The 25,117-nt window shown below is 38.6% G+C and overlaps 1 protein-coding gene across 2 annotated transcripts in view; it reads left to right on the top strand.

Moving 5' to 3' along the window:
* The window catches only part of GRID2 (glutamate ionotropic receptor delta type subunit 2), a 984,963-nt gene that overhangs the window by 556,295 nt on the left and 403,551 nt on the right, over positions 1 to 25,117 (top strand). Inside the window, exon 3 of one of the 2 annotated variants that reach the window (XM_063310079.1) lies at positions 7,645 to 7,929. The exons of the other annotated variant lie outside the window; for it this stretch is intronic. Within the exon in view, the coding sequence (XP_063166149.1) occupies positions 7,645 to 7,929 (285 nt within the window). The remainder of the gene's footprint in view (positions 1 to 7,644; positions 7,930 to 25,117) is intronic. 2 annotated transcript variants of the gene reach the window in all.

Genomic DNA, 25,117 nt, shown 5'->3' with positions numbered 1-25,117 from the left:
CCCACGCCAGAGCTTCCTGTCAGTTGTCAACACCCCCAGCTGCCCCAAGGTTGAATCTGTCACCTCTAGAATATCATCCATCCACCTTGCCCTTGGTCGGCCCCTCTTCCTTTTGCCCTCCACTCTCCCTAGCATCAGCATCTTCTCCAGGGTGTCCTGTCTTCTCATTATGTGGCCAAAGTACTTCAATTCTGCCTTTAATATCATTCCCTCAAGAGAGCAGTCTGGCTTTATTTCCTGGAGTATGGACTGGTTTGATCTTCTGGCAGTCCAAGGCACTCTCAGAATTTTCCTCCAACACCACAGTTCAAAAGCATCTATCTTCCTTCTCTCAGCCTTCTTTATGGTCCAGCTCTCGCAGCCATATGTTACTACGGGGAACACCATTGCTTTAACTATGCGGACCTTTGTTGTTGGTGTGATGTCTCTGCTCTTAACTATTTTATCAAAATTTGTCATTGCTCTCCTCCCAAGGATTAAATGCCTTCTGATTTATTTTTAAATAAAAAATTATATCAGATTTTTTATAAAAAATCTCTTTTTAAAATCCTGAAGGCAGAAAAAGAACCTGTGGAGGTCTAAAGGATAATATACTTTCTTTTCAGGTGGCTTTGCTTTTGTTGTTGCTGTTGCTGTCGATTTTAAAATAGTGACAAACAAGGAAAAAGAAAAAAAAACACAAAAGTAATTATAATGCAAATACATACATTCTCAGAACAAAGAAACAACACACAAAGAGTGCTTTAAAAAAGGGTGAGAGAAAAACAAAAGAAAAAAACCCCAAAGTATAATATATCATTATAACTGTTACAATTCTATATATACGTATCTTGTAGAAATATAATTCAGGTACACATATATATTTATTTCTAATACATGGCTTTTCAGGTGCCTTTGCTAACTGTTAGGCCTCTCCTGGTAAGCCCCTTGGAGGAAGATGGCAGCCATGGGGAGTGGGATTATGAAATAAATATGATGGAAGAAACATACATGCTACTCCATCTACCTCACTCATTATGAGGTCTGCAATACTGAGAGAAACGTCACACATGGAGGAGTATGATGCTAAACATTTTGTAAACTTTGCCCAGGTACAATCCAATTCACATTCCAGAAGAAATACAGGCTGCATCCTACAACTTCCTTCCAGCTAAAACATCAGTCCATATCAATCCACTGCCACTTCACAGAAGATTATAGATCTGCATGATTATATCTATCATGCTGGTCCAGTATGGATTGTAGATAGATGTGCTTTTCAATCTCCTAGTTTAGGGATGAAAGACAGTGACCGGCCCAAAGTCACCAGCCAGCTTCCAGGCCTAAGAGAGGTTCTGGACAGAATTCTTTGCTGTCACCTTAACTTTTTCTCAATAAGTCTAAATAATCATAGTTCAGAGAAACTTGTTTCCTTGGTTGTTCATTCTGAGTTCATTTTGTTGTTACAAAGTTCTGACAACAGCAACTCATATCTACACAAATAATTGTACCACACATTCTTGTTTTTCCTCCTAAATTAGAATGTTTTAAAATATTCTCTTTGATCAGGCAAAAAAAAAGCATAGCAGGTAGTTCTATAAAACTCTTCAAATAGAACTCACATTTCAGATATAGGAGGGGCAGTGGGGGCTGTTTCTTGTAAGAGGGCAACACACAGTATTTGAATACAGCACAGATGACAAAAACACATGAGTAATTGTTTTAAATTATTGGTCCAGACAAGATCCTCATTTCTGAGATTTTTCTTGGAGCTGTCTGGTGTTGGAGCTTAATATCTGAAACACAGGATTTTGTGTTTAAATATATCTGGAAGTCACAGAAAATGGGTAGCTTGACACATTGCATTAAGTAGGAACATTGATGTCCTGGTTTTGGCTTAGTGCAATTTGTAAGCTCAGCCAATTGTGGATTAGTAATCAAGCCATTGTTAATTAATCCCACCTTAGTGTAATGTTGAATCAAGTTTAAAAATATCTGCTTCAGCTCTACCCTGCATGTTGTGGCATGTCTTTTTCCAATGTAATACCACCAGATGTGTTCGACAAGAGCACACCAAATTCCTTCAGTAAACCTCCTCTCCCTGATGGTCCAAGTGTGCTACCTCTGTCACTTGAAAAAACTCCTCTTTCAGCCTTTGCTGTGGTTAACCTGAGGGCACAGAAAGGCCAAGAGGTGGAAGGAAAAGAGGTCATGTTATGGGAGTGTTTGTCAGGTTAGAGCAAGTTGTGATCCAGTTGACACGCACTGTAGAAAAAGAGAATAGGGAGGACGGAGAGGTATAAAAGCAGGAGCAACAGCAGCCATGCCACCTTTCCCACTAAAGAGATACCTTTTCTCTTCAGATTATGTAAGCAACTTCTTTTCACTACAGGAATTGCAGGATTTTGTTTTTACCTACTGTATGGGGTCCTTTTTCTTATTTTCTGTTTCTGTTACACTACTCTCCATAATTGAGAACAAAATTGTAAACTTAAATCTTACTTCCCTTTCATTGCAAAGAAATGCAAGGCATGATGTGCTATTATTAAAGCAACCTTTTCTTATTGCATAGGATCCAATACCATGTGGAAAATGAAGGTATGGAGTTCTCCTCACAGCCTACTTGTAATTTCACATTCTGATTCTAGCCTTAAATTAAAGTTATTATCTCTGGCAAAGGCTGGGTAAATATATGTCCAATTCTCCCTTTCTGAAAGAACAATTGATAATCTCTATTAAAGCCATTGATGAACTGTATTGAACTGACTTCTGTGGGCAGAAGATGGTAATTCTGAACTCCTTATATTTTAGACAAATTTATTCATTTTTATTTTAATTATTTTCTATCCTGTCTTTATTATTTTTATAAATAACTCAAGGTGGTGAACATACCTAATATTCCTTCCTCCTCCTATTTTCCCCACAACAACCCAGTGAGGTGAGTTGGACTGAGAGAGGGACTGGCCCAAGGTCACCTAGCCAGCTTTCATGCCTAAGGCAGGACTAGAACCCACAGACTCCTGGTTTCTAGCCCATTGCCTTACATTACTGTTCAGCCAAACTTCTTACAATGGAACCTGTTACAAAATGATTGAGGCTATTTGGTTGTATTCAGATAGCATGCTTAACTTAGTTACTGTATTAACCATAAAAAAATAAACATTGCTCTAAGCTCAGCACATTTGGCAAAAATGTCTCTGTTTTTGCTCCTGACAATATATGTCCAAGTTTTGATACCACTGCAACAAGGCAATGAAATAAGAACTATGGGATGGGTAAGAACTATGGGATAATGGTGAGGGCATGTTAATGCAACATGAGTTACTAGATGCTTCATCTCCCAAGTGTCCTCTTTTTATGGAAAGTTCAAATATGGTACCCCAACTGACTCAATATAATTTAGTTCAATGAGTAGTAGAGGAACAGCCAATATTCAGAGTATATCCTTTAATAATCCAGTTATTCTAAGACTTAGTTTTTCCTGACTTTGAAATGGTGTTGCAAGTCTACTGTAAGTCCTGACTCAGATTCAGTCTTTAATTTTCTTCAACCCTTGCTGAATTTATGAACTTTCAACACACTCTAAATTTTCTGAGAAATGAGTAAATGCCCATGACTAGCAAAATATATGCATCTGGTCAACGTTGACAGCACATATACACACAGAAGCAGCAGTTTAATGTAGCAGTTCATTAGATGTGTAGTTGCCTGCACTGAATCTTGAAGAGCAGGTCAGCTACCCATGTTGATGGCTAAGCATAAATTTTGTATGAAAAATCTTGGATACTGTTCAGATACTTTGAAAAAGTTGCACTGCTTCCTCCTTCAGCTTTCAACTTCATTAGAAAGCCAATGTAAACACTTTACTATCTACATATTTCTCACAGGAGTAATATGTCAAAATTATGGGCTTAATCATTATTAATTCCTTTGATATTTATCAACTGCTCTAACATTAATCATGATAAACACTTTTAGTATTAATGTGGATGTCATTAATATAGTACTTCAAGTGTTTGTACTGCTGCTCAGCCTTCATTAACCGGACCATTAGTTGCAAGGTGTTACTTTTTGCATGAAGAACACTGTGTTTCTTATATTGATATTTTGATGTATTTTTAAAGTCCTGTGGATTCTTTTCTGCTGTGGTTTACAGTGTAAGTATGCTTTGGAAGCTAGTGAACTAATACTGTGAACTGAACTTCCAGTAGCTCAGTAGAACTTTCTGCCCTATACCACGGCCTCAGATGACAGCCCACTAATGCAATAAAGAAGAAGTAATAATGCTTTGCTTCCCTTTCAACACAGTGTAGGCTTGAACTTGAGTTCATACTCCTTTAAGTTAAGTTCATATCATGTCTTTTTCAAGACATTTCATTTAAACTTCATCTCTCAGGGCTTCTTGGTAGACCAAGGGGCTATCCAGGATCAGTAAACAGAAGTAGACTACTCAGGAGCAATTTCATCAAATGTCCAGTTCACCTCCTGTTGCCAGTTGGCAGCCAAGCACTCAATTAAATTGCCCACCAAATCACTGGGAAATTCCCCAAGTGTCAACCTGCAATGGGTTATGCTAATTAGCCCAGGACTTGTGCAAAGCTTCAAAAGAATGCCTCACTTCAAATAAATAATTTCATCAAGGATGCTTTGCAAAACAAAATGGCTTCCTGTTTCTAAAAGTGAAGCTGCCTATATTGCTTCTGGTTGCTGCTTTTCACACAACCTGTAGCCATCATAAAGCTCCTATGCACATATTCTGCATGCATGCCTACTAAACATACCAAGAAGTTCCCATAACCTAAGCAAAATGCCTCAACAGAATGAACTACATTATTGCTGCACTTTGAGGAGGCAAATATGATTTCCTCCATTACACAAAATGCCTTGTCAAGGTAAAGAAGAGTCATCTTGCATAGGTACACATACTGTATGGACTTAATTGTACAACATACTCTTTGTACAAACATCAGGCTTGTACAAATCAGTCCTGATTAGATTTGAATTGAATCTGAGAGTCAAAAAAGGCATGTTTTGAGAATAGATTCAATTTAAGCCAATTCAAGAATTGTTTCAAAAGAAAATTCATCCACAGGCTCTAATGGGGAAATTTCCAAACACATGAATCTGTTCCACTTTTTGGCAGAGTGGCATGAAAATAGTAGGGAACTTAGACCCTGTAGAAAATATCAACACTGCCAAGTTTTATTTGGATGCTTTAAAGGGTCTTACTATAATATATTTTTCAAATACCCCCCTGTAGCTGTTTTAGGATAGAAATAGCAGAGTCAAATACAACAGTACTAATGAGCAGTGCAACAGCTTCCAAATTGTCCAGCGAAGAGCTCATAAAGAAATTGACTGAATCAGTGCAGCAAGGGTCCTACTTCAATTAAAAATATGAGCTTTCAAAAACTGTATTAAAATAAAGTTTGCTTGTTTTTCTGAGGGTGTCAGAAGGACTGGCATGGTTGGTTGGCAAACTTCATCCCTCCTTGGAAGGAACCTTCACCCCCCACTTCATTGGGGTGCTAGGCTGAGCTGGGCATATTGGGAAATCTTCTGGATAGAACTAAAAGTATAACCATTGACTTGCCCTTATGATATGGTTAGCTATGATGCTTGTTCTGATCACTGGGTTTTCTGGCATGCCAGGAAGATTAGTGGCATAGCTGGTTGGCATGTTTGATATCTCCTGAAAAGAAACCCCTCATCATTGGCAAGATTTGCTTGTGAGAGTTATTACTTGGTGGCCATACTCTGGATTAGAAAGTTAGGAGAGGAAGTAGAAGCAGGAATAACACAATAGGATAGAATGCCACAAAGATAGGCAAGCCTGGGAGAAAAAGACTGGCAGAGAGAAAGAAGTCTTGCCACCAATCCTATTACTAGAAAAGTAAAAGTTTGAGTTAGCCTGATGGCCATTTCACTCATTGTCAAGAGATGTAAACCTGCTACAATCATGCAACATGAACTATATTTATAATATCAAGCTCCAATGGGTTAGCAAAACCAGCAAAGAATGGTAACATTCCATCAGTGCAATGGAGAGAAAAGTAAGGGCATATGGCTGGATGTATTAAAGAAGCTGATGTCTGAGGAAGTGAATGGAGCCAAAGAAATCTTAGTCTTGCCACTTCAAAAATAGCTCTGTTAGGCAAAGAATTTAATGAAGTGATAAATCTTAATGGCAACTGCTCATGTCGGTGTCAGAGAGGCTGTCATACCATTCAACATCTCCTCACCATTCTTCATATATGGAATTTAAGTTGCAACATTCTATATTGTCTATAAGAATCCCAAAAGCAGCAGAAAAACTATTGAATCTTCAAAATGCTTCAGGATTCCACTTACTGCTTTGAAGCAAGACTTCACTTTGACCCATGAGTCTACTTTAATGAGGTGAAACAAATCAAACAAAGCTTCACATAGTCCTAGTATGCAACATTCCCCAACTTGGTGCTCTTCAGATATGTTACACTCTGCATGACATGGCAGCTGGGGATGATGGGAGTTGTAGGCTAAAGCTTCTGGAAGACAGAATTGGAAGGTTGATGTAGATGAATAATGTCCACTTACATGGTTTCATGGGCAGCAGTTAGCAGGGGTCCTGAGCATAAGTCCTTCCATACATAGATTCTGGTAAATGGAGATGCCAGAAATTAGCTCTTGGCACAATGCTGGGCTGTGTAGTCCACCACTTTCACCAGTATATTGGGATCCACTGTCAGACATGAAGATCTCATGACACAGATTAGGAATCATGCATTTACTGAGCTCACACTCTTTGTCTTATTCATGTTGGCTCTGCCATCCTTGACTCTCCTATGAGAGCTTTTCCCCTGTTCTCCCTCTCCCTCACCAATGAGAGAAGCACAAAATTGTGACATACAGATCTGTAGTACCACTTAACACAATACAAATTCTCAGGATGTTGAAATCATTCCTCATGGGCCAATTTCACTGGCTATCATACCCAATCCTTCTTAAAATGGAATTATACCTGAAGCCTCTGAATTGCCCCCTATGGAAAAAGCAAGGTCTGCTTGAAATATGCTGCCTTTTGCTTCTTGTTGTTTTAGGATTTTATTTATTGCACCAAAGTAATTTAGGTTTTTGGTTCTTTCTGGATGAAGATGCATATATTATATTCCACTCTGAACCATTATTCTTTCAAAATCTCTCTGCATATAATGCAAAATATCTTATCTCCAGAGCTGGCATGTTGACTTTGAGCTGCATTTATCTCCTCATAACTCGGTTTAATTTAATATTGGATTCTATTACTAATGTCCATCAGAGTCCTCCAAAGGCAATATTTATGGATGTAGTTCCTTCTCTGGCTCTCCCCTGTTCCCAGGCTGTAAAGGATAGGCACCATATAGGTCTCATTAACAATAATACGTTTGGCAGTTTGAAATGAATGGACAAGCCTCATGGCTTTTATGGCACCACACTGACTTTTTAAAAGAAGCCTGTTTTCAGAGAAGACAAGATACATCAAATTTATGGAAACTCCCGAGTCTTTCCTTACTTCACTGAATCTGTTGCATGTCAACTTTCACTATTTTGTGTTAGCAGGATATTTGTTTTTTAAAGAAAAAAAGTGTATCTCTTATATTTATCTTGTCATCTTGACTCTCATTTGCTTTTTTTGTTTTTTTTCAGCCTGTGAACTCATGAACCATGGGATCCTGGCTCTAGTCAGCTCAATTGGTTGTACATCGGCAGGATCACTCCAGTCCCTGGCAGATGCCATGCACATCCCTCATCTCTTCATCCAGAGGTCAACAGCTGGGACTCCAAGGAGTGGCTGTGGCACTACAAGGAGTAACAGGAATGATGATTACACCCTTTTTGTCCGCCCACCTGTTTACATCAATGATGTCATCTTGAGGGTGGTCACAGAATATGCCTGGCAGAAATTTATTATTTTCTATGACAGTGAATATGGTGAGTATTTACTGTCTGTTTGTGTGCATAAATTGCTGTTGTACAATGTAGATAACGCTATTAAATGCAATAGCATTAAAAGCTTTGAAATCTTCCACTAGATTACCTTCTTCTGTAAGCGCTCAGTGACAGCATTAGCATTTCATGTAATCTTTAGGCTTTAAAAAGAAACAAAAGTAAAAAACCTACATCAACTTTAGTGGCTTTGCTTGATAATTCCTTTGAAAAGTGCTCAGCTAAATAACTGGATATAAAGTAATTTATATGTGACACTGATATGATCATTTGACCCCTTTTATTCTATGCAAAACAGAAAACATGTTGAATTGACCACAGCCTATTCTTTTTCTTCCCCCCCCCCCACATTAAGGGCACATTTATGAAGTTCATATAATTGATGCAAAACTACCTAACTTTCACACCTTGCACCTGGCCAATTTCCATGAAATTTCTTTGGATGGTAAAGAAATGAGAGAGTGATTTAGAACACAATATGTATTATTTCTTCCTTCTCAGTGAAGCTCTACCATGCAAACTATCTCATATGTAATTTGAGAAGCAGGAATTTAAAACAATAATGATAGGAAATGACATTTCAATGGTTGGAAGAAAGCTGCTGCATGAAATGAATGTCAGATTCAATTTCAACTTTCCTGTCCTTGGGCTCCTTCACTGCTGTGCTCTGCTTATGTCATTATGATATAAGCATTGTCATAATATCATAGCTTTATCAATGTTTATATCAGATCAGTCAGAATCTTTGACAATGCTGCATTTCTTATTCCCTTCAGTATGTGATTTGGGTTATCTGCTTCTATTTATTTGTTCAATTCCTTGGATTTATATTCTTTCTCATACAAAATACTCCTTCTAATCTATCCCTATAACACAAAACCTGGGGGTAGAAACCTAAGAGATACTTATCAGGCACTGAGCTTGCATGATTGAGAATGGACTTGAATCTCAGTCTCTCCAGTGCTACTTAACACTGGTATTCTGGAATACAAGATTTGTGTATACATTTTTTATAGTCCAAATTGTAACTGCTAGAGTTGTCTTGAGAAGGAATTCCATTTGTGTGTGTGTGGGAGGAGGCAGCATGCCCTTTATTTATTTATTTATGTATGTGTGCTCATGCCTTCAAGTCAGTCTTGGTTCCTGGTAACCACATGAACAAGTCCATGTAATTTCTTGGCAACATTTTTTAGAAGTGGTTTGCCATTGCTACCTTCCTAGTGCTGATGGAACAACTGACCCAAGGTCACTCTGCCTTTGTGCCTAAATGCCTCTAAAAATCTCATATCCTCACACCATCTAATTATGGAAATTCTTCATGTGTTACCTGCAGGAATCCCCAGTTTAGACTGGGTGGTGAATTCTTCTCTATTTTGGATTGTAAGTCACATCATTTTCAATGCTGGGTTATCAATGCTGTATACAGTAGGAAGCAGGGTATGCATTTTAATATAACTTAAATACAAATAATGATTTAAAAAAAAACATAAATGTAGGAAGCTAGCAGGGATGCTATTCTGGGCATATGCAAGGGTGAGTGTGGCACTCCAGATGGACAACAAATCTTGGCATCTGTATAATAGATAGCCAGGGATGAGTCACACTGAAGGTTTAGGCACAACTGAAATACTACAGTTTCCCTATCCTTGCATTGTGCAGTGTATGACAAGTATAGCTACTGCCTCCTGGAATGAGCTTTCTGTGGAATGAGTCTCTGTCCTTTAAAGAACAGCTCATTCCCTTGAGACCAAGGTAGCTGAATGGGAAGTCTGCAAAACTTGGATGAGAGTTTTGAGAACCTGATATCCAAACTCAGGCTTTAGGCTAGGCTAGAAGTGAGTCCAGCAAATGTAAGATCATGGGGAGGTTATGTTATGTTGTGACACTGTGTTTGGGATATGTGATGTTGTTGTCGGGTTGGCTTTTTTATTCTGCTTTATTTAATATTATTGTGAGCTGCCTAGGATTATCTTGTATAAGATAGGCAGCCATATAAGTTTTTATATAAATAAATAAAATTGTGGTTCCCACTTCAAGGGAACATTCTCTTCTATAGTACTGAAGGCCTTGACCCATATCTGCTTTCACGGGTTTGTCTGCTATAGCAGTGATGTCAATCGATATAAGTTGATTCCCAGAAAATGTTTTTTTAAAAAAATCCAAGCAGAGGGCATCAAACTGCAAAATAGAAACAGTCAACAGTCCAGCAGCAACAGGATGCAGCCAGTTTACTCTTGACTGATAACTGACAATTATTGGCAGAACAGAAGCCAGCTGGGTTGTCTGGCCTGTTTTTTGCTAGCAAGCATAGATGTGCTTTTGCAGTGTCTGAGTATGTGCAGTGACATCAACACACAGGATCTGCCCTGCAATGGCATCATGATGCAGGCAGCATAAAGGAGGGAATTATGATGTCATTGAGGGGTAGGGCTTGCTATAGGTTGTCCTACTTTCCTGCAGATACCCCTGTCTGCTATCTTGTAGCATGGAGATTTCAGAGAAGGATAGAGTCATGCTATAATAGGATGCCCTTAAAAAGACCCATTCTTTGGGAATGAAGAGGATATTTTAAGGAATGATGATATGGGCCATCTGAAGGACATGAAGATAACATAGTGATTTGCTTGTCTCATGGAAAAGCTGGCTGTCTAGATAATGGATAGAGTTAATGGTTGTGCTACATGATACTGAGAAATAAAATTATGAGGTCCTGGAAGCAAATTTTGAAACAGGTAAGTAGAATAGTCTTGGAAGAAGGCAATGGCAAACCACTTCCAAAAAACCTTGCCAAGAAAACTGCAAGGACTTGGCCAGGCAGTCACCGAGAATTGGATATGATTGAATGGATAAAAAAAAAAAGTAGAATAGTAGTACTAACTTAGTAGTACTAGTGAACATCAATATATATACTGCAATTGTTCAACCAATGAGTATCAACTAGATACCATTTTAAAATATTATATTGTAAGCACAGTTTAATAAGCAAAGCATTATAGCTGGAAATGGAGAGAGAAAAACTTGCAAACGTTTTTATTTACAGTGGGGAAAATGCATTATTGTGCAGTTTCTAATCCACAATCATGGTGTGAAATCCACACAACAGCCATTCAACTCATGGATGACTGGATATGCATCCCCCACAAATATATCAATATTTCTACTCCAATTGCTAGGAAGAGAGATTCATTGAAAATCCATTGAAATAAGAAGTATAAGGTTGTGGAATCAGAGCAACAACAACATAATTTCACATATACTATTGAAGAAGTAGTATTATTACTATTAGAAGATGGCTAATTTGACCTGCAGTATGTTGTCCATTCTCCCAAGCTGATGAATGTTTGTGTTTGTCAGCCCCAGAAATCTGGGATTTTTCTGCTCAAATTTAGTGGCAAACAAGTGAATAACAATGATGATCCATATTTTTGGTGGCAATAACAAATATAGTAGGCGTGCTAAGCATCAAGTACGACAGATCTCTCCCTCAGACTAGATATGAGACTGAAGAATCAGAAAGAGTAAAAGATGTCATTGGTGCCATACGTTGCTGGGAAATTATATGAAAGAAATATTATTTGTGCTATATGATAGCTGTAAGATGGTCATTTCATTAGACCTTTCCAGATTTTATTAGATTTTGCTCAGTGCAGAAGTCCTCAAGTTGAACAAAAATATACCAGGTCAAAAAAAGTGCCAGACAGAGAAATCTCACTTTATTTTCCTACAGTGCTCATTTAATTTCAGGAGAGAGAATTGTTTTCAAAGAGAATTTTTTCTGAGTATGGTATTTTTGCACCTACTTACGTATGAGGTAGCCAAGGTCAGTGTGAGGCAGCATGGATTCACCTCAGAAGTGGTTCCATTCTACAAGTGGAGGTGAAGAGGTGAGGTGATTTTTCTCAATGAATACTTTTCATTGCCTCAAAACTTCAACAGGCAGTACCAATAGTCTTTTCTGGCACTTAAAACAAACTAAACATGTCAGAAGAGACTTCTGCTCATGCACAAATCATACCCAGACATCTCTGCCAGATGCTGAAAATGCCAAATGACGTCTCAGAAATGAGGCAAAGCAAAGGATATGGCCACTTCATTATTAGAACATATGCTGATTGAACCATATGTGTTTTCTAATTGTTCTCTTCTTTTACTATGACAAAGGTTTCATCTATGTAGTGAATTCATTTTGGGGGCTGCATTAATGGGAAGACTAATTGTTGCATTTCTGTTTCTGCTATGAATCCTGAGTTGAGGGACCCACCAGGCTACCTTTGATGTGTTCATAGATTGCTTGGCAATCTGGAAGTATGTGGTGGAGTTATTATTTTGCTTTTGGAGTATATTACACTTTGTCTGTGACGGCTGTGGAATATCATTGCTTCCTTCAAGGCATGCAGAACTACCCCCTCATTCAAAGATAAATTCACTACCATCTGGATGCAACTAAGAGGGTCATAGATTGATACACAACTGGCTATATTCACAGCTCCAAGGATCTTGTCCACTTCCTTGAGACTTACAGGATCATGCTCTCTCCAGATAACAATCCAGATCGTGCCTCAATCACCTCAACAGGACCTGCCCAGCCAAAGTCCAACTCAGAGCAAATCCAAGCAATTTTACCATTTGATGCCTAGATTAATCCTCACTGTGGTGCTTAAGGTGTTCCTCCAGTCCTTTCATCCCTAAAAGGGGCTAGGTTACCCTAAAAGAACTGCTGTGGCATTCTGCAGATGGAATAAGGGCAGAAAAATAATTACATTGTGCTGTTCTTATTGCCATAGTATAATCCTTACTACAGAAAAACATAAAGTCTTATTAATAACTAAAATCATACTTTGGAATTAGAGTGTCTACCAATCACAAATTTTAATTTGGACTCTACATTCATTCAGAAAATAACACACTGCTTAGATGTGATATCCTAGGTGTAAGAAGATAAAAATGGATTATTTCATCTGGGTTAATAGCTTTTAGGACTCCATGCCTGCTTGGGGAATTGGGATTAGCAGCAGCCACCACCCACTGAATAGCCAGCATTCAATAAAGGCATCTGCCAAGTTAATGCCAGTTCTGAAATGAAGCCATTCCTAGAAATGGCTGCTGCTCTCACAAAATGCAATGAACATTTAGGAGCCATTGCATTGCATTATGGCAGGAAGTGAAAAGCAAAGCCCATATAGAGTTGTTCCTTGGTAGGAATATTCTTTCCGTCTTTTTTCAATCTGGCATTTCTTTCATATGGAGCATCTGAGAAATACATCAGATTTTGGAAATATACAGCTTGGTTCATATATGGAGCTGTGATTTGTTTAACCATGGTTTATTGCATAATCAATATTGACAGTTTGTCCAATATGTTAAGTTATAAACAATGATTTCTAAATTACAAGGAATGAAATTATATAACATGCTAAGCAAAGAGTAAGGAAACCACATTTTCTAGCACAATCTGGTCTGTCAAGGGGCCTCTAAATCTCTTACCAATATTTTAGGAGGACTCAAATTCATTTTGGAAAGTTTGGGATCACCTTCATTCTGCTTCAAAAAATGCAAATTCTTTTCAATACTGTCTGAGTCTTGCCTAAATATATTATCAACCGTATTTTGAATCCCATGCTTCATATTCCCATATTTGCTTTGTTGTACAAAAATTAACAACTGGTACCGAGATACTTTCTCCCTATAGATACTGTTTGAACCTGAAGCTGTTTTTTTTCATTTTTAATAAATCAGTTCCTGCTACAATTCCAGTTCTGCTGCAGATTGCCCCCACCAATGACCACTTAGAAATAAATCCCACTCAATTCAGTGCTTCTAGACAAGTGCATATGAAGACATGCTGTTATGCTAACCTGTGTCTTATATGTGCTACAGGTCCAATTTTTCTTATTTTTAACATTTTTGTTATTATTATTCCTGAGTTATCACTCTGTCCTGTTCTGTTTGAGTTCTGAGAGGCTGAGAAGGACAGAAAGAGAGGGATCTTCTTTAAATTAAGATCTGATCCTAGTCACCAAATGGACATATCCATGGAGTTTTCTTGGCATGATACACAAGTGGTTTGTTGTTGCTTTCTTTCAGGCTGTTTTTTTCCTTCCCAGAATCCCACCAATGTCCCAATGTAGCCTACAGTCCCTGGTGTTCTCTCATCCAAATGTTAACTCTACATGTGGGGCAACCAGGTTCTACTAGGTATTGCTGAGCTGGTGGGAAAGAGAGAGAGAGAGAGAGAGAATATAAACATATTTGGTTGAACTGTGTATCTTAGTAATCATAGGAATTATATTTAGGTTCCTTTATTAAAAATAATATACCCCTTTTGCCCATATTATTTAATCTCTCCATTTAAAAGGAAATACTTAGCTGGCATTATTGAAATTATGCCTTCCAATATACTTGCTGGCTGAAGGAAAGTAAGCTTTCTGGTATTTATAATAAATTTCACTACAACAAAACTGGGCTGGAATCCAGAATAAATATCATGCTAATCCAAAAACCTAACATTGTACAAAGGGACTGCACTCATTTACATATCCATTTATCAATGTCATAGGTTTTAAGTTCAACACACTAGAATTGCATTTGACTTTTATCTTTGCTATCAATGATTGCCTTTCATTAGAGGAATGATAGAGAATAATTTATATTTGGAATTATGTATTTCAGCAGGGCAAAGAGTTATTTGAATTTTCTTCTCTCTGTAAAATAGCCCAAATTCTTTCTGAATGCAGCTGACCCTATTCATTTGATTTATTAAACTAGTGGAGGGGGGAGATGGACAGGCCCTATTATTCCTCATTGGTGGAAGCCAGCAGTCCATTTAGAATTCTCTTTCCAGCAAAGAAAATAGAAGCTTTTCAAAGTAAGTTATTATTTCCATGTAAGTCCTAATTAGAGGGCTGAGCAGAAAATGATTTTGAGAACTCACTTCCCATCCGCAGATAATCTTGACCATGAATTGATTACACATTTGAAATGAAACTTAAAATGGGATGAATATGAAAGACAAACAAGACATCTAATAAAACTGGAGCATCAATTTTAAATGAGAGCAAAGCTCACTGTGGCTATTGCTACATAGTTTGCCCAAATGTTGTTGATTTTTCTAAAACAAGTGAATGGCCTGGAAGGGTGGTAGAATTATGCAGCACCAGAACCATGACATGATAGAAATGTGTTTGGTACCACTCATAATTTCCCACCCTTACATCTCTATTCAAGGGGAATAAATTCCCAGTTTTCAGTATTACTGGGGGAAATTAACAGTTGGAGCTTGGTCAGGCAAAAGAGGCAAGGCTCCTCTTGCCCATACACAGTTACTACCCCACAGACATTCTGTTTATTTGTTCAAAAAGAATCAATTACATATAGGTGAACTGCATGACACATATCACATTGGTTTGCTGTAAAGTTATCACAGAAGGATATACAGTAGATCACCACAATACGGGAAGAACAGGGTTTAAATGTTACTGATACCCAGAGTTCAGTAATTTTTTCTGAACCCAATTGACTCTGGGAAATCTCACCTTCACCTTATGACATCTTCTGCAGGAGAATATCAAAATAATTGCAGAATTATTTTGTATCATCTCATCAGACTTTGGAATTTTTTAAGGTCTCTGCCAGTACTTCTAGGGGATTCAGCAGGTACATGGCATCCATTAGCACCATATTGCTAACCCAACTATTATCTTTCTGACAAGAAACAGTTTCTGGGAAACATGATGATATGCTGAAGAAAGTGAAACAACCCTAGAGAAAATGAGAGATGAGGTGGTTGTGCACATACATGCCTAAGGAGGCATCTGGGAGGAGTTTTAATGTCCCAGCTGCTTTGATGACTTGAAAACAAGCTCTACGTTTTCAGCTTCCATGGCCTTCTTTTGAATGATTTGCAGAGCCATAATGTAAATTATTCTATGAAAATGGTGTACATGCCTAAGATGGGTCAAAACTTCCCTAAGTGCAGAAACCAGTAGAACCTGCTGTTTTTTTCCCCAGTTTCCACAAACTAAGATAGATAAGTGAAGAACAGTAAGTAAAGCATGGCATCTATAAATAAGTCTTCATTGGGAAAGGCATCAGTTGGGGAAGTTAATATAAAGCCTATCATCTAAGAGAAATGTAGTAAAAACAACGTGTGTCTGAATCAGCTGTAACATTTTTTTCTTAAATAATCAAGAGAAAGGGAATGGTCTTTCTAATAAATTCAGCTGATAGGGATTGATTTCAGGCTTTAAAATCTAACAGGCTTCCAAGGAGAAAAAATGAGAATTTTGTTTGCTGATTTTCAATTTAAAAGAGGCTGGGTGATGGGTTATAGGAGCTGTAGATTCTCTTAATGCTATACTGTGATTATTCAGTGGATAAGAAAGTGTTTTTTTTCCTAGATATACTTTCCAAGAGACTGCTTGTGCCCTCTTTTTGCTTGGCAAGAATACTGCTGAATTCACTGGTTTTGCCTTGCTTGTTAATTTTTCATGAGAAAGCCAATCATATCAACTGTCTTAACTGTGCCATCTTACAACTCTTTAAAGCAGCTGCATCTTTTCCTGAGATTGTATGGAATTTTACCCGTTTCTTCCTCCGAGAACTCTTAGATCTGAGCAGTTTGTTAGTCATGCAGCTACTTGACAAGTCACAATACTACTAGAGCTGTTGGACTGCAACTGTCTGCAACTCCTTAAATAAAGCATCTTTTCCCAGGATAGTGTGGCAGGCAGCTCTGCAATTCAGGTAAAAGATGAAGCCGCTTTTAGGAATTGTATATTGATATTGTGTTCACACCTCTGCACATGCTTAATTTAATTTAATTTAATTTAATTTAATTGATTTAGGAGCCACCCAACTCCAGAATGATTCTGGGAAGCTCATAATGCAACAAAAAGAATAAAATTCAATAAAATTCAAAAAGAAAAAGCCAACAAATAAATTAAGGACACAATAAAAAAAAACAAGTTGGTGGATTTGGTCAGCAACCCCCCCCCCAAAAAAAACATACATCAACAAAACCCAGAAGGGGCTCCAGCCACCCCACCCCAAGGCCTGGAAGAACAGTCAGGTCTTTAAGGCCCTCCAGAATGCTATCAGGTGGTAGCCACACAGATGTCATTCCAGAGGGCAGACACTATGAAAGAAGAGGCATGCCTCCTAGGTCCCCAAAAGCCCCTTTAATTGAAGGGACCCAAAATGCACAAACTCTGTCAGCTTATATCATCTGGGCAGACACAGCAGGAGACAGATGGTCCCTCAAATAAGGAGGCCCTTGAATTGCACCCAGGAGCAAACCAGTAGCCAGTGCAGTCCGTAGAGCAGAGGTGTCACATGGGCACACTGAAGCAAGTGTAGCTATTTTTTTATTTATTTTTGCTTTATTAAACTAAAAAGTAAGAGAAAAATAGTGGAAGTACAAGTGTCAATTTCACTACATTTGATATACGATTAAACCATATTTGTAATTGAGATGATAATTATTACAATCATCATTTATTTACTGATTTTAGTTTTATTACCCACTCAGGAGTTATGTTATGGTTTGTAAATTTAAAAATAAAAGGAGAAATGGCATGCAACTATATCATAGAAAAACAGCTCAATAAATTGTGACTAAATTGCTTGGAAATAATTTTCCTTGACGTTCTTGCAAAAGAATGTTTAAATGTTTCCATAGATTAGCATTCCATTATGGAAAGTTAGGAATAGATCTGTTCTTCCTTTATTCTATCACTACAAGTTTATGACAACTGTACTTTCTTTAACATTGTATATTTCTTCTGAAGGAGAAGGATAATCAGGGATGATGCCTTAAAATGAGTTTCCTTTATGTTCATGTACTGAGTGGCTTGGAATCACTAATTTAATTTCCCACAATGTTCCAAAGTAGAAACAGGCAACATGATGTACCAGTTAGAATGGTCAATGATCAATAATTGTGGAATGTATCTTCCGAATTAAAATAAAAACAGAGACTGATGATTCCTTAACATAACATGTGATGTTTTTCATCACTGAGGATCCCATGGATTTTTGAACCATTTTGCTAACTAAGAGGGGAAGCACATATATAGACTGAGATTATTACTTTGTGTCTCCTTTCAGGTTGGGGTCTAAAACCAGAATGGCATAGAGTGTGATAGTGGTGTATTTATGTATGTGTGTGAAGTAGCTGATTAGAGAAATATAAAATAAGAGGGGGGTTTGTTGTTGTTCCTGGATCTGACTGGAAAGAAGCTGTCTTGGATAGCCAGAATGGAATTCTTGCTTTGAGAAGTGGGAAAATCATGTTATGTTAAGAACAACACTAGCTGCTGAGTTTTTGCACACCATCTCCTCTGTACACAAACACAACAGATATGTACATGTTATCTGTTTAAATCATTTACATTCCATCTTTTAGATCCAAGCCTTCCCAAGGCCACTTCCGTCACAGAAACATAAAATCATAATATTTCACAAAAATAAAAAATAAAAATAAAAAATGCAATAAAATAAAAACAGCAATGAATAAAACAGCAATAAAAATCAGTAATAATCAAATAGCAGCAATGCCAAAAAGTAAACAGCAGCCAATACTAAATAATATCCTTAATGCAGAATAGCCTCTAATCAAATTGTGACATAAATATATTACAAATGAATAAATTAACAGAGATCACAAAGGGGGAAAAACCACTAGGTTTCTAGCAATATTCCCTTGCAACAAGGAATCTGTTTTTGCAAAATTGTCTGGGAATGTCTTTCCTACCCAACCTCCTACTTGGGAAACTTAAGTGTGGAAATAGTAGGTTTCTCAGAAATAGCCATTTATGAGGTAGGCTCTGTTCAACTGATTCCCCTCCTGTCTCTTGTTGTTTATGCTCAACATTCCTCTCATTATCCTCCCTGCCTCCCCACAATGTCTAGCATACAGGTTTTATTTGTGGATGACTGAGTCTAAGAGACTTAGGAGTTCACAAGATTAACACTTATTCCTGTGAAGGCAATTGGTCCTATAATCTAGCCTGCTTTAGCATCTGTCATGTTTATTGCATTTGTTTAAGGAACATACAGAAACAAACAATTCCCATCTGTCCTCTAGCACTAAGAAATCCTTTGAATGGAATGTAGGAAGCTATAGCATTAGGTGCCATGACTCTAAAGCAGAGGAAAAGGAATATGCATAGAACATTGTTTCAATGAATTGATTTTATAAAATCACTTGTATATCATCTATTTCCATAGTTTACAAACAAGAAAAAATGTAGACTAAAATAAAACCATAAGCTAACAGCAACAAAAATGACCAGGATCCACACTGGTATCAAAAGCTCAGTTGCAGTTTTTAAAGACTTACAGAAGCTGAACAGGATATGGGGGCAAAGCTTAGGACACAAATATTTTCATAGCTTTGGGGCTACAACCAAGAAGGCACACCTCCAGGTCCTCTTCTTTTCACTTCACAAAAAGTGGAGACCCTCAGCAGACCTGCTCAGGAAGCACCCACAGGCTGGGCTAAATCTGAGTATGAGAGACGGTCCTTTCAGCATCCTTTACCCAGCCTAAAACTGACACATAAGTATACTGAGGCTGACTTCAAATAATGGCTATAGAAAAATATTTCTGCATCATAAAATTTATGTAAATCTACAGAGGAATGACTCATAACTTTATTCAGTAATTTTTCTAAACCAATGCATATTAATGCATAAATTACAAGAAGAGTGACGAGGAAATTCTGCAATATACACAGTCCTTTCATTTCAGTTTGGGTTCAGATTGTTTCAGTTGATCTTATCCTTCTTCTTTAGCTCAAGAAAAATCCAATTCCTCAGACTTTCAACTGAATCCTGAACCAAGTTGCCTAATTACGTAAATAACTTCTTCTTCTTCTTCTTCTTCTTCTTCTTCTTCTTCTTCTTCTTCTTCTTCTTCTTCTTCTTCTTCTTCTTCTTCTTCTTCTTCTTCATCATCATCATCATCATCATCATCATCATCATCATCAAAAAGGTTGCTTTTCTACCATCTTGGCATCAGAGATTTAATGACCTTCACTGAGCATGTATAATTGAAGAGTGAATGTCACTCATTTGTTTCAACCCCTTTTTGTATTGTTTTGTGATCATGGCAAATAAATAGTGTGCACAAACATATTTCCTGCCTATTTCTTTTAATATATCTTTTTCTCTTTTTAATATATTTGAATGCACTTTTTTAGTGAGTACAATACCTATATTTCTCATAATGCAATACACATGTACATTTGTATATGCACTTTTCCATAGTATTCTTATTTTTGCTTTAGTTCCTAACAGTGCAATTCTGAAAAGTGCAGATTTTGGCATAAGTGCATTTCAGATTCAGAATATACAAACTTTTTTATACAAATTGAATGTTTTTTGTTTTTGTTTTTTTTTAAAGAAGGGGGGACTGGACAAATGTCTCCTTCGCTGGTATATCAAGGATTATTTTTTTCCTCTAATATCTTTCACCCAGTTTATATGGGCAGAAAAATGTGTTCAAGAATTGAGGGCTGAATTAGTCTAGTTTTATAAGCATTACTAGCATAAATATGTTCAGGTAGGCTGTTTGATATAACATAAGAAATAAAATACAGTACTACCCAAGATTGAGTGAAAGCAGTTATATTCATTTTAAGCAGAGTCCAGGCCAATCAGAGCTCAAATTTATTTGTTGGGCTGCCTCTCCCTGAAGGTATGTGCCCATCCTACTAGGTTACATAGCACTCCAGGTCCCCTCCTGTAAATATTGTCATCTGATGGAACCTCAGAGGTATCTGTTCTTGGTGGTTGCCCCAGTCCTTTGGAATAGCCTCTTAACTGAGATCTGAGGGATCCCTACCTTTTTAGCCTTCTGGAAGGCCATGAAGACCTGGCTCTTCTCCCAAGCATTAGGCTAGGATAGGGGTTTTGCTGGGAGGCTGTTTGGTCTGGCGCCTGAGGGGAAGGGTGGTTTCATTTTTATCCTTTTTATTGCTTATTGTGAGCCACCTAGAATCAGTATATGAGATGGGCAGCTATATAAGTTCTATAAATAAATAAATAGGGGATATAGTTTCCTAGAGGTTTCCTCCAATGTGTCCATTATTGTGTGGTTGGTGGCTGCTTTACCGTTTGGTGGTGGTGTTCAGTACTGAGAACCACTTTCAGTCAGTTCAGCTGAATGACATGCATAACATAATTTAGAACGCAGTACAACAGAATGAAAATGCATAATTGACGGAGAGCAAGCCAAGGAAATCCTCTTGAGCCCTGGGATGGTGTCAATTAGTCGTGTTAAAAGTTTCATGTGAACATGGACAGCATGTTCAGCATTTTGTCCAGAGAAGTGAAATCCTTTCTAAGCCTTCTAAACTCTGCCTGAATAGTGTGCAGTTCATTTTTGTGATGAAGTACCTCTGCTACAGCAGCAATCACTGGGCAAAGAAAGAGGACTGCAACAGGTCCACAAAGCACTGTTGATAAGAATTTGGACAGTGTCATTTGTAATGCAGTGGCTTTCCTGGGAACAAGGCAGCCTTTTGCATAAATCACCTGGTGATTTTTTTAAAAAATGTATTTCCCTTTAACGGAATAATTTGATTCTTGCAGAAGTGGTAGAAGAAGGAAAAAAGTGTTATTTGGGGTAAAATGATCTTTCTTCTATAAAGTTTAACGATGGTGAATCATTGCAGCCTTTGTTGGTAATGTATAGATTTTCTGTTGCCTACAGTTTATTTGTTTTTGCAGTTTTTCCCATTAAACTTACTGGGGGGTGGGGGGTGGGCAGAATAACTAGGGAGATTGTAGCTTTCTGTTGTTGTTGCCCTTATCAGGATGCACACTTTTCCACCGTTTCTCCTCTTGATTAGATTAGATTATTCATCGTGAATGTAACTTGACCATTTGAGATTTGTGTGTTCATCTGTCATAAGTTTCAAAGAACACATTGCAACCTTATGGCTGAAAATGGGCTGCAGTTTTCACGACTAATGATAAATTAGCTGAAAGCACAGCTTTTACTTTGGTTGATTTAGAGTTTAACAGCAAGAAAATAATGACCACCAAGATATACCACTATGATCAAAGCAACAATCCACTGTGAAATTCTCTAGCACGTGCCACAGTGAATGAACTGTAATCCTGTATAGATTACTACCTCTCAGTCAGATTTGCAGCTGAAAACATTTCAGTTTTCAAATCCGTTTATTATTTACTTTAAGATTAGCAATGGGCTAAATTCCTTCCCTCCTATTCCAACTGGATTGGCTCAAAAATATTTTTTTTTACTTCTTTTCCAAAATGTCAGAAATATGTCAGCTCGTGTTCCAAACCAACTTGGTTTTCGAAGCTGGATTGCTATTGTTGTAGCATTTCAATTAGCCGCAGCTCAAAGGATCACTTGGATTTTTTATCCAGAAGTATTAACGGTGTACTTAAGTGTACTTAAGAGGAAAGGATTATTTATTTCCTTCCTTTCCACTGCCTTTCTATAATTGAAATCCTTCCATATGTATTGAATTGTGGCATATGGGTTTTAGTGGCTTGGCATGGCTGCTGTTCTGCTGGCGTGATCCAGCCATTGTAATTAGTAAAAGGAGAAAAAGCAGCTCAATTCTTGAAGGATAGCTGCACTGCCATGAGGCCTGATGAGCTGACCTGGGCTGCTAGCCAGGGTTGGTATGGTGAGATATCGAGACAGCAGTCCGATTGGTCCAGCCTGGTATATAGGTGTTGGGGACTGGAGACCAGGGGGATGGGGACACCCACTTCTTCAGTTGCTGGGGACATGCTGCTGGTATAACCTAAAAACTGGAGAGAAGGAAAGAAAGGAGAGAAAAAGTCTGTGCATGAAGTGAATGGAGAGAAAAGTTGGAAGAGAAGTTGTTGGGTTTTGGTTGGGAAGGGAGAAGAAAGGTCCACAGGCAGCTTCCCTGGAAGAAGGGAAGTGAAGACCCATAGGTATGAGAGCTCCACCCTAGACCTAAGAACAGGCTGGGGGGACCCAGCTGGCTGCACCCAAGACCCAAAAGGAATTTGGCTGTCAGTGGAGAAGTCCTAGTCTCTGGGGAAGGATTGGGCAGAAGACCCTGAGAGAGGTTCTAATCCCAACGGAGAAGCAGTAGTTATCAGGCTGAGCAGTTCCAGGAGGAGGTCAAGCCATGTTGAGCACACTACAGTAAATTCCTGCTCATTCCTTTCTTTTCACTCTCTCATCAAGCCCAGAAATGGGGGAGAGAGATGGAGAGAAAGGGAGAGAAAGCAGGAAAGCTAGAGGAGGAAACCTGACATCAGATGAACACCACTATTGTGTTGTATGTACTTACTGTAAATACCACCACTGTATATATTAAAAAGCATAAAAGTCTCCATTGTCCTGTTTTTCTGTGTCAGTTGCCACCCTCACAAAACAATAAACCTCCAGTTCAAAAAAGAACCCCGTCACACTGTGACATGAATAGATGTTATAAGAAAGAGAATTGACTTTTGGGGAGATGGTCAGGGAAGCTGGTTTGATGGGAATGATCCATTTAGGAATTTAATAAATTAGCTGAAGTTCCAGCTTCTACTTTGGTTGATCACCACGAGGTGAGGTATCATCAATATGCGGATTATACTCAACTATACAGTATATATGGGACGCGGTGGCGCTGCGGGTTAAACCGCTGAGCTGTCGATCGGAAGGTCGGCGGTTCGAAACCGCGCGGCGGGGTGAGCTCCCGTTGCTCGTCCCAGCTTCTGCACACCAAGCAGTTCGAAAACATGCAAATGTGAGTAGATTAATTGGTACCGCTTCGGCGGGAAGGTAACGGCGTTCCGTGAGTCATACTGGCCACATGACCCGGAAGTGTCTATGACAGCGCCGGCTCCAAGGCTTTGAAACGGAGATGAGCACCGCCCCCTAGAGTCGGACACGACTGGACTTTACGTCGTCATACAGTATATATCCATCCCAGGTGAAGTAAGTGATGCCATGACTACCTTCTCCAGGTGCCTGGGGGCTGTGGGGGCCTGGATGTGGAACAACAGGCTTTAGCTGAACCCTGGTAAGACAGAGTGGCTGTGGATTAATGGCACCTCAGGTTCTGGGACGTTGTCATCTTTAGTGCTTGCACTGCCCCAGATGGACCCGATACATAACTTGGGGTCCTCCTGGACTCACAACTCCTGCTTGAGGAGCAGCTGGCAGTCGTGGCCAGGAGGGCCTTTGCGCAACTGCATGTTGTGCACCAGTTATGCCCTTTCCTAGACTGAGAAGGCCTTTGAACAGTCACTCATGCCCTGGTCATCTCCCATATAGTCTACTGTAATGTGGTCTACATGGGCCTACCCTTGAAGAGTATCCAGAAGCTACAACTGGTCCAGAATGCAGCCACATAGGCGATCTTGGGTGTTCCAAGATTTGCACAAGTAATACCTTTGTTGCGTGAGCTGCACTGAGTTCCAGTCTGCTTCCAGGTCCAATTCAAGGTGTTGGTTATTACCTTTAAAGCCCATCCCTATTACATTAATCTGCCCCATCTGGTCATGCAGGGAAGGCATGTTGTGGACCCCATCCATAAAAGAATTCCATCTAGTGGGGTTTTGGAAGCATGCCTTCTCTGCAGTACCTCCCACCCTTTGGAACATCCTTCCCCCAGAGGTGAGACAGGCCCCCTCACTCCTGGACTTTCGAAAAAGATTAAAGACCTGGTTTTGCCAGCAGGCATGGAATGGGAGGGGGAATAGCCATACCTGGGGATGGCTAGTGCCCTAGAGTGACTTCTGATGGACCTATTATACTCAAGGTCTGATAAAGAACTCTTGGCCATCTAGATTCCAGCACATTTTTACTTTTATTGTATTTATAACTGTTCTGGTTTTAATTCTATTTTATTGTACACTGCCCAGAGTCCCTCCTTGGGAGGGAGATGGGTGGCAATAAAGTTTGATAGATAGATAGATAGATAGATAGATAGATAGATAGATAGATAGATAGATAGATAAAATTTAGAGTTTAAATTCAGTTAAAGCTGAATTTACCAAACCATCTTATACCTAATTGACGAAAACATAAAATAATGTCCCATCATACTAAACATACAGTATGAGTTGTCATTCATTCACTTCTTGCTTTTAATTAGCAGGATGGTGAATCGTGAAAACTTGGTAACAGAATGATGAATGTCTTAGTGGTGAAATCAAGCCAGACT

This window comes from Candoia aspera, chromosome 8, assembly GCF_035149785.1.
Source record: "Candoia aspera isolate rCanAsp1 chromosome 8, rCanAsp1.hap2, whole genome shotgun sequence".
NCBI classification, from domain to species: Eukaryota; Metazoa; Chordata; class Lepidosauria; order Squamata; family Boidae; genus Candoia; species Candoia aspera.
The sequence above is the reverse complement of the archived record's forward strand: the minus strand, read 5'-3'. Positions and strand labels throughout refer to the sequence as shown.